The sequence below is a fragment of the Callorhinus ursinus genome, unplaced genomic scaffold (assembly GCF_003265705.2).
Source record: "Callorhinus ursinus isolate GAN/ISIS: 27379988/994484 unplaced genomic scaffold, GSC_fseal_2.0 scaffold14, whole genome shotgun sequence".
Lineage (NCBI taxonomy): Eukaryota > Metazoa > Chordata > Mammalia > Carnivora > Otariidae > Callorhinus > Callorhinus ursinus.
The window spans coordinates 35930016-35944636 of NW_027397076.1; the positions used below are offsets into that span (position 1 = coordinate 35930016).

Genomic DNA, 14621 nt, shown 5'->3' on the forward strand with positions numbered 1-14621 from the left:
ACACACACACACACACACTGTATTATAAATTGTTCCTGCCTATCTATTGCCTTTTTTAATTGAATGAAATATAACATTCCCACTAGAAACAGCCTGTGAAGTAAGGTATATGAGTACATACACAAAAGTTTTAACACACCCTAGATTTCAGATTCAACAATAACAGCCACAGGTGTATTTTTTTCTTCTTGTTTATACCTAAAAAAAGGCTAAATCTAACGTATACCCGACAAAATCATAACATGAACTAATAGCACAGCAACGAAAATTAAAAATAAGGTATCTTCAAATTATGCCTGAAAAACTAGTATCATATAACAAATCAAGAAAAACATTTTAAGATTGATACTGAGGGGTGCCAGGTAGACTCCGGCAGCTGGGCGTCTGAGTCCTGATTTCAGCTTGGGTCATGGGGCTTGGGGTCTTGGGATTGAGCCCCTAGTTGGGCTCCACACTACAAGTGGAGCCTACTTGGGATTCTCTCTCTCCTCTCCCCCTGCCCATCCTCCTCATCCACCCCAATCCCACGGGCGAGCACTCTATCTCTTATAAAAAAAAAAAGATTGTACTAAAAAATTGTCATTTCTAACCAAAATTTAACCAAAGTCCTTCCTTGTTCTAAAACAGTAGTTCTTAACCTTTTTCAGGTTGAGGCATGTGTGAAAATCTAATGAAAAGTATGGATGTTCTCCCCAGAAACACATACAAAATTGTTTATCAGAAAGCCTAAGGACACAGGGTAAAGGAAATCTTTCTCAAAGGTTATGAATAGTACTTCCTTATCTTATCAAGAGGAACTAGGAAACAGCATCACTCTCATTCAGAACATGAAGAATCACTACCACCAAAATTTTTCCCTCCCTTTAGAAGTATTCATAAAGTAATGGTACTTTTATCTTAAGGGCAATGTTTAATAAAAGTGTTATCTGTACTTCTCATTATTAAATTTTCTATTGGAATCCTAACTCCAGTAATTCACTAAGTGATTATTATTGCTTTTTTTATTTAATGAAGCCACTGCTTTTATAATGGAACAATTCAGACTGATTATTGACACAATATTAAATGCTCAAGGGCGCCTGGGTGGCTCAGTTGGTTACGCGACTGCCTTCAGCTCAGGTCATGATCCTGGAGTGCCGGGATCGAGTCCCACATCAGGCTCCCTGCTCAGCGGGGAGTCTGCTTCTCCCTCTGACCCTCTTCCCTCTCGTGCTCTCTCTCTCTCATTCTCTCTCTCAAATAAATAAATAACATCTAAAAAAAAAAATGCTCAAAAAATATTGGCTATTATTATTTTAATCATCCTTAAATGCAATAGTTATTTGAAGTCCTTTTTTTTTCTTGTTAGTTTATTTATTTATTTTTTTAGTAATCTCTGCACCCAATGTGGGGCTAGAACTCACGATCCCAAAGTCAAGAGTTGCATGCTTTTGCAACTGAGCCAGCCAGGTACCCCTTTTCCTTTTTTTTTTTTTAATTTTTTTTTTTAAATAGACTTAATTTTTTTTGTAGGCACCTCAGTGGCTCAGTTAGTTAAGGAGTCAACTCTTGGTTTCAGCTCAGGTCATGATCTCAGGGTCGTGAGACTGAGCCCCGCGGCAGGCTCCATGCTCAGCATGCGGAGTCTGCTTGAAATTCTTTCCCTTTCCCTCTCCTCTTCCCTCTGCTCCTCCCCCAGCTCACATGAACACTCTCTCTCTAGAATAAATACACAAATAAAATAAAATAGCAATTTTTTCAAGCAGTTTTAGGTTCACAGCAAAACTGAGTGGAAAGTAGAGTTCCCATTACTTTCTGACTTCACATACAACTCCAGCCCTTACTATGAATATGAATATCCAGCACCAGAACGTTTGCTACAGCAATCAATGACCAACACTGACCTGTCATTATCACCCAAAGTCCATAGCTTATATAAGGGTTCACTCCTGGTGTTGTATATATATATATTTTTTAAGATTTTATTTATTTGTCACAGAGAGAGAGAGGGAACACAAGCAGGGAGAGCAGCAGGCAGAGGGAGAAGCAGGCTCCCCGCTGAGCAAGGAGCCCGATGTGGGACTTGATCCCAGGACCCTGGGACCATGACCTGAGCCAAAGGCAGACGCTTAACCAACTGAGCTACTGAGGTGTCCAACTGGTGTTGTATATTCTATGGGTTTTGACAAATGGATAACAGGTATCCACATTATAATCTCATACAGAGTAGTTGCACTCCCCCAAAGACCCATCCACTTTTCATTCTCATTTTCCCCACCCCCAGGCAACCACAGGTCTTTTTACTCTCTCCAAGTTTTGCCTTTTCCAGAATGTCATATAGTTGGATTCATACAGTACGTAGCCTTTTCAAAGTGGTTTCTTTAGCTTAGTAATATACATTTAGGGTTCATCCTTGTCTCTTCATGGCTTGATGGCTCATTTCATTTTAGCGTCAAACAATATTCCACTGTCTGTACCATGGTTGATTTATCCATTCACTTACTAACGGACACCTTGGTTGCTTCTAAGTTTAGGCAATTATGAATAAAGCTGCTATACATCTATAAGCAGGTTTTTGTGTGGGCATACGTTTTTAACTCATTTTGGTAAATACCAGAGCATAAATGTTTGTTGAATCATGTGATAAGAGTATGTTCAGTTTTGTAAGAAACCGAGAAAGTGTCTTCTAAAGCGGCTGTACCATTTTGCATTCCCACCAACAATGAATGAGTTACTGCTATTCTACATCCTTGCCAGCATTTGGTGTTGTTAGTGTTTGGGATTTTTGCTATTCTAATAGGTGTACAGTGACATCTCATTGTTTTGATTTGCAATTCCATAATGACAAATTATGTTGAACATTTTTTCATATGCTTATTTGCCATCTGTGTATCTTCTCTGGTGTGGTTTCTACTAACATATTTTGTATTGTTGTTTTTCATGGAGCCCAACATGGGCTTGAACTCACAACCCTGAGATTAAGACTTGAGCGGAGATCAAGAGTCAGACGCTTAACCAACTTAGCCACCCAGGAGCCCCATGTCCATGTTTTTAATTGGAAAGTTCATTTCCTAATTATTGGATTTTTAAGAGTTCTTTGTATATTTTGGATTTTCCTTTTTTTAAAGCAGCAGAATCCTTCTGTTCCCAAAGAAATCTAAAAGGACCTTCAAGGGCGCCTGGGTGGCTCAGTTGGTTAAGCAACTGCCTTTGGCTCAGGTCATGATCCTGGAGTCCCGGGATCGAGTCCCACCATCGGGCTCCCTGCTCGGCAGGGAGTCTGCTTCTCCCTCTGACCCTCCTCCCTCTCGTGCTCTCTATCTCTCATTCTCTCTCTCTCAAATAAATAAATAAAATCTTTAAAAAAATAAAAAAATAAAAGGACCTTCAATATGCAAAAAGCAGAGTTGCTCTGGCTAACCTCCCAACCATGGCACCCCTGCCACTATACCCCTAAGATATCCCCCTTAAATACAGTATAGAAATTCACAGGTTGAGCCTGTTCAAAAAACTAAGAGTACTGAAGTTTGACCAAATTAACTTGGTGTGAAATTAACTTACCTGACAACTACAAATGTTTTCATACTCTTCTACAAGGTCAAAAACTGTAGATGAAGAGTGCTTTAAGAAAGACTGCAGGAAATCAGAAAACATACTCATGGATGCTAGAACACATCAAAAAGAAAAGGAACAAAAGTTAAGTGACATACTCCTGGGTAATTTTGTTTCTTTGAAAACTTAAAAACACAGCTACACATCCTTTTTTTTTTTTACTCCTGTATTTTCTTAAAAATTATAACTGTGGTAAGATAAATATAACAAATTTTTACTATCTGAACCATTTTTAAGTGTACAGTTCAGTGGCATTAAGTACATTCACACTGCTGTGCAACCATCACCACCATCTACCCACAGAACTCTTTTCATCTTGCAAAACTACAACTCAGGATAGCCCAAGCAATCCTAAGAACAAAGCTGGAGGCGTCATACTTCTTGATCTCAAACTATACTACAAACCTTTAGTAATCAAAACAGTATGATAGTGGCAAAAAAACCGACACTCAGACCAATGGAAAAGAGTCCAGAAATAAACTCCCACATGTACAGTCAAATAATTTTGACAGGGGAAATAAGAATACTCAGTTTGGGAAAGGTTAGCCTTTTCAATAAATGGTGCTGGGAAAACTGGGTGACCACATACAGAAAAATGAAATTGGACCCTTATCTTATACCACTCACAAAAATTAACTTGAAATGGATTAAAGACTTAAACATAAGACCTGAAACCATAAAACTCCTTGAAAAAAATATAGGCAAAGAGCTCCTTGACATTGGTCGTGGCAACAATTTTTTGGATATGACACCAAAAATACAAGAGACAAAAGCAAAAGTCAACAAGTGAGACTACATCAATCTAAAAAGCTCTGTACAGCAAAAGAAACAATTAACAAACTGAGGGGAATGGGGGGATTGGTTAGCCCAGTGATGGGTATTAAGGAGGGCACGTACTGCATGGACCACTGGGTGTTATTTGAAAACAATGGATCGTGGATCACTACATCAAAAACTAATGATGTAATGTATGGTGGCTAACATAACATAATACAATTTTTAAAAAATTACATAAAATTTAAGATAGACACATGGAAATTGAATAAAATATACATACAGAAGATGAATAAAACATGTATGCATACATATAATAAATAAATAAATTAAAAACAACAAAAAAAGAAACAATTAACAAAATGAAAAAGCAAACACACAATCTATGGAATGAGTGAAAACATTTGCAAACCATATATCTGCTAAGAGGCTAATTCGAAAATACATAAAGAACTCACACAATTCAATAACAACAACAAAAAAAGCCCCAGTCTAACTAAAAAATGGGTAGAGGAACTGAATACATTTCTCCAAAGACCTACAAATGGCCAATAGATACATGAAAAGATGCTCCATGTTACTAATTATCAGAAAAATACAAATCAAAACCACAAAGAAATTATCACCTCACACCAGTCAGGACAGCTATGATTAATAAGACAAATAATAACTGCTGCAATGTAGAGAAATGGGAACTTTTATGCATATTTTATGTACGTAAACTGGTTCAGTAGTACAGAAGAGTATGGAGGTTCCTCAAAACATTTTAAAAAGAACTACCACGTGAAACCATAATCTCACTTCTGCATTTATATCCAAAGGAAATGAAAAGAGGATATTGAAGATATCTGCACTCCCACGTTCACTGCAGTATTATTCATAGTAGCCAAGATATGGAAACAACCCAAGTGTCCATCACAAGATAGATGCATAAAGAAGTGGTATATACATACAATGGAATATTATTCAGCCATGAGAAAGAAGAAAATCCTGCCCCTTGCGAGAACATGGGTGGACTTTGAGAACGTTATGCTAAGTGAAATAAATCTGACAGAGAAAGACAAATACTATATGATAACACTTACATATGGACTCTTAAAAAATCCAAACTCATAGAAACAAAGAGCAGAACAGTGGTTACTAGGGCTAGGGGGTAAGAAAATTGGAGATGCTGGTCAAAGGGTACAAACTTGCAGTTAGGAGATGAGTAAGTTCTGGAAATCTAATGCATAGCATTGATTATAGTCAACAAATCTGTATTATATACAGTTCAAAGGTGCTGAGAGACTAGATCTTAAATGTTCTCACCCCAAAAAAGAAATGGTAATTCTGTGATGTGAAGGTATGATGGAGGTGTTAGCTAACACTAATAATCACAGTGCAATATGTAAATACATCAATTCAATGTTGTACACCTTACACTTACACGTTATATGTCAATTATATCTCAGTTGAAAAAAACCCTAAAACTCTGTACCTATTAAATAACTCCATTCCTCTCTTTGCTCTAGTCCCTGACAACCATCATTCTACTTTGTAGGAGTCTGATTACTTTTGGTACCTCATATAAATGGAATCATACAGTACTCTTTCATCACTGGCTTATTTCATTTAGCAAAACGTCCTCAAGTTTCATCCATGTTGTATGTGTCTGAATTTCCTTACTTTTTAAGGTAGAACAATATTCCACAGTATGTAGATAACACATTTATTTATCCATTCATCCATCAACAGCCATTTGGGTTGCTTCTACCTTTTGGCTATTATGAATAATGGGGCTACAAACAAGGGTATACAAATCTCTTTGTGATCCTGATTTCAGTTTTTGGGGGCATATACCCAAAAGTAGAATTGCTGATCATATGGTAATTCTAGTTTTAATTTTTTGAGGACTCGCCATTTGCTTTCCATAGCACTGCACAATTTTACATTCCCACAAATGTACAAGGCCTCCAATTTCTCCACATCCTTGCCAACACTTATTTCCCGTTTTTTGTTTTGTTTTGTTTTGATTTGGTAGTATCCATCTTAATGGGTGTGAGGTGGTCTCATTTCAGTTTTGATCTGCATTTCCCTAATGATTAGTAATGTTGGGCATCTTAACATATGCTTACTGGCCATTTTTATATCTTCTTTGGAGAAATGTCTATTTAAGTCCTTTGCCCATTTTTAAATTGCATTGTTTTTTGTTTTGTTGAGCTGCAGTTCTTTCTACATTCTAGATATTAACCTCCTATCGGATAGAAGATTGGCAAATATATTCTCCCATTCTGTGGACTGCCTTTTCACTCTGCTGATTATATCTTTTGATGCACAGAAATGTTAGACTTTTATGTAGACCAATGTATCTATTTTTTCTCTTGTTACCTACATGTCTTTTAAGAGCCCAAAGTTGTGTTGGGTATTAATCTGATCTGTCAACAATTACTATAAAAATGTGAGCCAAATTTTAAAATATCTGAATTGCATTTTAAACACATAACAAGGTAGCTGAGAAAGTTATAACAGATACTAAGATGACGTGTTCTACTCAGGGAAAATACATACACTCTACTAAAGTACTGTATCAAAGGTCTCATCCATTATTCATAATAAAAAATGAACATTTTTTATATTTTATAGATTCAGTATAAAGGATTTCTGAATCACTCAAAATTTAAGTACTTATTACTGGCAGATACTATAAGGAAGCAGTGATTACCACCGTGTTAAGAGAAGGGCTGTAAAATCAAACTTAGTTTCAAATCCTGGTGCCAATCACTTCCTAGCCAGGTGAGCTTAAGCAGGTTAGCCACCATGAGCAGCAATTTCCTTTCCCCCCAAATGGGAAGAGTTATTGTAACTCTTTAATGGACCATTACAAAAGATAATGTTCATGCGGAGGTAAGCACATTGACTCTCACCATTATATGGTAGCTTATGATGATGATAAAGTGAAGAACCTGTGTAATAATGAGTACACACAGACACATGGAAAGCAAACTTTTTTTTCCAAAAGGGAATAGTATAACCAATCTAAAACTAGAAAGGTCACAATACTATCTGAAAAAAGCAAATAAACAGCATTAGCATCCACGTCAAAATATGTCAACAGTATTAGATAAAAACTAAACCTAAAGAAAAAGAGATGTTCTTTCAACATAACAAATGTGGAAGAATAAAGATATGAGACTTGTCTACTAACCTGACAAGGTATTTACACTGAAGCAACACGCTCCAACTGAGAACTAAGGTGAGGTTCTCAACCTTCCAGAGCTACTACATCAAATGGCTCAGGCATTACCATAACTAATGAGCTTAACAAAAAATATTTTATTTTATAATGACATTCACAAGAGATAGTTTCCTTCATCTTAGTAAAGAAATAGGGTACTTCATTAAAAGCTCAAAGCCATTTACCAGCTTCACCAGGATCATCCTCACGTAACATAACAGCACTGAGAGTTACGTCCTCTGTTACACTGTGGGATTCTGTGTTTGTGAGGGTTCCTGATCGCTGTGATGTGAATGCAGTGGCCCAATTACTGTCATCCAGATTAGTTACCTTAAAAAAAAACAAGGAAGATACAGAAAAGTAATGAGCTACTGCCATTGAGGGAATAAAGCCTTAATATTGCTAAATTTTTTTAAACCTATATATGTTTTTCATATTTAAGAGATAGCCACAGGCTATTTTGTTAAGGAAATCACAGTTTTCATGACTGTTTTCTTCTTTGTACTACTCCATATATATTTTAAAGGCAATAAACATCGCATTTTGTACTATGTAAGCTGATATTAGCAGGTAAAATATGGTGGTCCTACTGTTCTAAGTTCACAACAGTTTTTCACTATTGGGAAGTTATACAGGACAAATGACAAATTTATATGTTTTTTCAACACATAAATTATAATAAAAGGGATGATGGAGGAATTTACAGATTAAAAGACGAGACATACCAAGCAAATGCAATGTGTTTATCTTATTTGAAGCCTGATTTAAACAAACCAACTTAAAAAAATTGACATAACCGAGGAAATGTGAACATTTAATGAAATATATACAATAATGAAAAAATATATATACAAAATGGATATTTGAAATGATAAAGGAAATACTGTGTGTGTGTATACGGTGTTAGATATGTTAATAGCACTATGTTAAAGAAATGTATCCTTATGTCTCAGAGACACATATGAAAAAAGCATTTATGAGTAAAGGGGTGTGAAACCTGGGAGTTGTAAAGTAACGGAGGGAAAGGCTTGTGGGTGTACATGAGACAAGATAAGCCATATATTGATAACTGGGCAATGAGAACATGGGGGCTTATTCTACTATTTTTGGACATGTCTAAAATGTTTAAAAACATGTCCCTGTTTTTAAAATTCACCTTTATTAAAAATCCATCTTTTAACAATTTTAACCTTTATTTTAAAAAAATTGCCTTTATTTAAAATCTAGGCACAAGCAACAATAAAAATGTATATCTAAACCCAAACATTTTATAATAATCAATACATATTTACTCTGTCCTGGGCTTTAAAACAGTAAGAATTTTACTACTAATCTTGCAGTTCTAAAACAGTAAATAAGTTATCTTCTTTTGCTTAAACCCAGATGCAGTCAATTCACTCATGTTTTCAAGCAGAATAAGGTAAACACTGCCAAAATAAACCAGATTCATATGCAGAGCAAAACTGTTCAATGGCTAGATCACTGTTAGACATTATCTGTAAGACAACAATAAACATTTTAAAGGTCAATTTAACCTTTTAAGACAAGGAGAGGTTTAACATGCAAAACCATTCTTTTTTTTTTTAATTTAATTTTATTATGTTATGTTAGTCACCATACATTAAATCATTAGTTTCTGATGTAGTGTTCAATGATTCATTGTTTGTGCGTAACACCCAGTGCTCCACGCAGAACGTGCCCTCTTTAATACCCATCACCGGGCTAACCCATCCCCCCACCCCCGCCCCTCTAGAACCCTCAGTTTGTTTCTGAGTCCATAGTCTCTCATGGTTTGTCTCCCCCTCCAATTTCCCCCCCTTCATTTTTCCCTTCCTTCTATCTTTTTTTTTTTTTTTAATATATAATGTATTATTTGTTTCAGAGGTACAGGTCTGTAATTCATCAGTCTTACACAATTCACAGTGCTCACCATAGCACATACCCTCCCCAATGTCCATCACCCAGCCACCCCATCCCTCCCACCCCCCACCACTCCAGCAACCCTCAGTTTGTTTCCTGAGATTAAGAGTCTCTTATGGTTTGTCTCCCTCTCTGGTTTCATCTTGTTTCATTTTTTCCTCCCTTCCCCTATGGTCCTCTGTCTTGTTTCTCAAATTCCTCCTATCAGTGAGATCGTATGATACTTGTCTTTCTCTGACTGACTTATTTCCATGCAAAACCATTCTTCAAAAAACACCTAATCTAGACAATTTCAAGAGTGTGTAAAAATTCCTGTGCCTTTTTAATAAGCACAGAGGCAAATATAGAAGGACCGTTTTTATCTTTTTAGCACTAAATTAGCCATCATACTCTACTACTCCAACAGAACTCTTCTGTTTCTGTCTCAGATACAATCCTTTTTCTAGAGAATATTTTAAACACCTAGGTCAAGTCAATCTGTATCAGTTTATATGACATTTCTTCTATTTTAAATACTGTACCACAATGATTCCTGAAGAGTGTCTCATCTACTCTTCCCAACATTTTTCTTTTCTTTCCTTTAATGCATGGTCTCTCTTCCTTATGCTATTCTTCATCCATTACTCTTGGCTTCCTACTGTTTTATGCTTCAAAACAGGACTCAACTTTTATAGCTATTAGCAACCCACCAATTATTTCTTTGGATCAGGAGACTATCAGATTAACGCATTCTATCTGCATCTAAATGTTTCTGGTGTTGCAGCTTCCATCTGTGACATGAGATGCTTCAGGTTTGTTTTCTGAAAGCCTAACCAAAAATTTATTTCAATCTCCATCACCTAGTTACTCCTGATGACTATGACTTCAAATCTCACTAAGGGCTTTTCAGCTCAATACCATACTTTTATATGAAGGTGGAAATATTTTCAGCCCTGCTTTCCTACATACCATAGACAGGTTTCCCAAGAACCCTGAAGACTGTGTAAGCCGGGGAGACCTCCCTCCCGTTCCAAGAATGCAGGAAACATCTGGATGCCTGAGTAAGCTTCGGCTGGGTGGAGTAACTACAAATAAGAGGTTAGTAAAAAGAATCTAAAGCGCATGAACAGTGATTATGAAAACAAAACAATCAAATAATAAATAACTTTGTTGGTTTTTTTTTTAATTTTTAAAATTTATTTAAGTAATCTCTACACCCAACGTGGGCTCAAACTCACAACCCCAAGATCAAGAGTCACATGCTCTACTGACTGAGCCAGTCAGGTGCCCCAATAACTTTGTTTTTAATTATATAGGTTCTAAACAGTAAATACTTTAAATATTAACATTTCCACGATATGAAGATTTAACTTATTTTTCTAAATTTCGGCTTTTGGTACTACTGAGCCCATCAGGAAAAATTTTTACTGCAAATAGAGATGCTTTTGTTAAAACATAACTGAGTGGTAAAAAAAAAAAAAAAAAGACATGAGAAAGTCCATAGATTCTTCATATTCTAATTTTATAAAGCATACAGAAGAGGCCATTTGTTGTACAGTGCATAGCCTTTGAAGTATACAAATCCTTGCTTGAATTTTGATTCCATTACTTACATATTTGCTCAGCCATGCTATCCTTACCGAATAGTTTCTCCAAGTCTCACTTTGTTTTGGCAAAATAGAGATAATACTTATGTTACAGTCATTGTGTATTTATGTAAAGTACAGTACCTTATACATGCTAAGAATTCAATAAATAGTAACTGCAATCATTATTATTTGTTAATTATTGATATCATAACCAAAGATTATATTTATTATGTGTATTTTAAGTTTTAACCTCAGCTACTATTATTATTATTAAATGCTTTAAAAGCAAAAAATCTTACAAGGTGGTCGAAATGAACTGGGAGTCCGAGGGATAACCTGATTTCTTGGTGTAGTAGTAGCAAAAATTTCATCTTGGGATGGCCGAACTATAGGAAGCGTTAAGAAAAGTTTTCCACATAGAAAAGACACCATTAAAGTTCAAATTAATCATATTTACATTATATAAATATGTGAATACATTTTTTAAGAACAAGGTTTTTATGGCTACCATTTATTCTACGCAAAGAGTAAATAACTCCCTCTACTACTTAATTTCTTAAATATCAGTCTTAGATTACTACACATGGTCCTTACATTTCAAATTTAAAAAAGGGATATCTAATCTTAGCAGAAGCTAATGACAATATGATAACAGTAAAACAGAACATCCTTATTTTTGGGGTAACACAAATCTTAATCTCATTGAATTTCAGCATTTAATTTACCAAATAACATATCTGGGGACTTAAAAAACTAATTTCCACAGCACTTTGTTATAATAGCGAGTGTTTAGTATCTCTCATAAAAAGAAATTCTATAATCCTGATTCCAAGCATACTGCAATTTGTATAACAATACTTAAAATGCAAAGGATACTTAAAACTCTTTTTTGAGCACTCTGTTTCCGAGCAGTCCGAGTCACCTCTGCCTCCCGGATCACAGGGGATGACATCTCTCCATAGCCACTCCTAAAATAGTATCATTAAGTTCATGTGAATGAAATGAGAATGTAGCATCTGCAAAGAACTTTATCAATGACTGGAGCAAAGGACCCTGGGTCAGTCAAGGTATAGATCATCCCAGTAGCCAAGTCTTTGAGCTTTTGGTTGACAGTGCTCTTTGTTTCCAAATCTTGCTTATCCTTCAAAGTCCCTCTCAAATTTTTCCTGCACAGGCATCTTTGAGTTTCTAGTACTCACTATATTATTTTTGCCTATGGAATGATTTCAACACTTGGAATCTATATTATAACACTATTTTACATAAGTGCTTCAGGAAGGCAGGCCTTTCTTCTGTTAATTTGAGGAGTTCCCTAAAATTGCAGGAACTCTCTCTTAATAGAATATTCTGTAATTTCCAAATGTTTCAAACCAGGGGTACCGTGAAAAATTCTGTTGTTTGGACTGACGAAATGGCAGGCTAAGTAAAAGAGAATTCTAGTAAATTGGAGAGAAATGATCCTTCAAGTTATTTCTCCCCAGAGTACACTAATGACGTCTCTGGTCTCAGTACTACTTGCAGTCACAGTGCCTCTGATCTCCCACCATTCTCAGTCCAAGGTCTAAAATATAACTTGTGTGAATTAAAAGACCTGTATTTTGAGACAAGAATCTAATATGCTTTTCCTCCACTTAAAACCTTCAGGTAGCTCTGAAGCCTACGGAACCTCTCTGGCTTACAGAATCAAGTCCAAATTTCCTTTGTTTTTTACAATCTAACTAACCCCAGCTTACCAGTTCAGCCTCATATTCAGCAACCAACATCCCCATACAAACACATATTGCATGTGACCATTCGGCTACACAACGCATTCCTTTTCATATTCTTGCACCCCGTACATGTTGTTTCTTCTACAGAGGCCTACATTTGCCCCCTTGTTCACCCACCTGGTGAACACTTAACTCACCAGAAAAAGCCGCCTGGAATCTGGAGACACATTGATCCAGGCTGGCAGCTTAGTTCTTCTATTTATTAGCTTCCTAACTGTGACCAAGTTCTTAAGCTCTTTTTAGCCCCAGTGTTATCTATGAAAAGAGGATCATAGTACCTACCCTCAAAGGACTGTAGGAAAACTAAATTAGCTAGTAATATATTTAAAGCGTTTAAGGCACTCAATGTTGGCTACTGTTGTTCAGACTAACTAGAAAGTTACCTCCTTTGAGAAGTCTTCCTGCTGCCTCCCGTGGCAGGTGGACTTAACCGCATCCTCATTTTCTCTTCTCACATAGTCAAAACACATCACTTTGCACTGCTAGGATATCTCCTCCACTATACAACCAATTCCCCATGGCCAAGAACATAGAATAACTCACCTATGTCGCAGGTAGCTAGCATAGTGCCAGGGTGATTGAACGAACTCAATTCAGCAACTCTCTGATGCTGGAACTTGTAATCAGAAAGTCTGGGTTGAGAACCCAGTTCCGTCACTGACTGGCTTTGTGATCTCGGGCAGGTCACTCAGCATCTCGAATGCCGGGCCACCTCCTATCCGCCCACCCCAGGACCGAAAAATGTCGCGCGAAAACACAAAACAGATGGCAGAGCTGCCGCGAGAACGCTGGGCATTATCACCGTCTATACCCAGCCCGACCCAAGCGGCCTTTCTCCCATCATCTACAGAGCCCCCTACCGCGGGAAAGCAGTCTTAGGGTTAGCACCCGGGCCCTCCCCGGCTTCCTCTGAGAGTTGGGTTTCGCCTATTTTGTTCCGCCAACAAGCAGGAGGGGCAAGTCTCCGAGCTTGGCCAGTACCACCAGGACTGACCTGTCCATGGCCACGGTCTTCTCTCCAACGAGAACCTCGCAAACTCGTCTCCAGTTTAATCACCCCGTTTCAGCCTTCCCGCTCTCCGGAACCAAACCCTTCGACCCGGAAGCATGTCCAAGAAATGCCGCCCTAGAGGAAAGGGGGAGGAAGGGAGAAGAAACAGCTTTCCCATCGAGCGCACGCACGACGACTTCCGCCTACTTCCGCCGGTCCGGCCTGCGCAGGCGCGAGGGCTGTGCTAGCGTGTGATGGCGCCAGGCCGAGCCGGCCCGGCCAAGGCGGCAGTGCTGGACCGGGCAGGGAGCGGAGCCTGAGGGGGTCTAGCGCGGAGGCGCGGCGGCCGCTTTGCCTGACGGGTATTTGTGGGCGTGGTCCAAGCGCCAGATGATCCTAAAGGGAAAGTCGACGTATGTTGACAGTCTAGAGAAACGTGCAGTCATTTCCTGGCATTCTTAGTAAGAAGGAATCTTGGACTTGGAATTCAGACGTGCAGACTCTGCCCTCCACCTCAGGGGTCCCTGTCAGTCTCACCTTGTTTGAATTGTCGTGTAACCCACCTAAGATTCTTGAAATTCTTTTCCATAGCAGCTGTTCGTTTTTTACTTGATATTTTTCCCTATTAAGGAGAAAAAGATCACCTGTCTTAAAAAGCATAAAGAGTAATATGTAAGTGATGAATCACTAAATTCTACTCCTGAAACTAATATTACAGCATATGTCTTGTAATAACTAACTTAAATTTAAATAAAAACTTGAAATAAACATACAAAAAAAGGATAAAGGGTGAT

The 14621-nt window shown here is 37.5% G+C and overlaps 1 protein-coding gene across 2 annotated transcripts in view; it reads right to left on the reverse strand.

Moving 5' to 3' along the window:
• Window positions 1–14150, reverse strand: part of NUP107 (nucleoporin 107) — a 47999-nt gene extending 33849 nt beyond the window's left edge. The window contains exons 1-6 of one of the 2 annotated variants that reach the window (XM_025883010.2): window positions 13831–14149; window positions 11944–12035; window positions 11367–11453; window positions 10448–10563; window positions 7765–7909; window positions 3541–3644 (exon numbers count right to left, since the gene is read on the reverse strand). In XM_025883010.2, coding sequence (XP_025738795.1) covers window positions 3541–3644; window positions 7765–7909; window positions 10448–10563; window positions 11367–11453; window positions 11944–12035; window positions 13831–13838 — 552 coding nt within the window. In that variant the 5' untranslated portion in view covers window positions 13839–14149. Of the gene's footprint in view, window positions 1–3540; window positions 3645–7764; window positions 7910–10447; window positions 10564–11366; window positions 11454–11943; window positions 12036–13830 lie in introns of both variants that reach the window. The other variant, XM_073900684.1, reaches the window with a different exon arrangement.
• Between the last annotated feature and the right edge of the window lie 471 nt (window positions 14151–14621).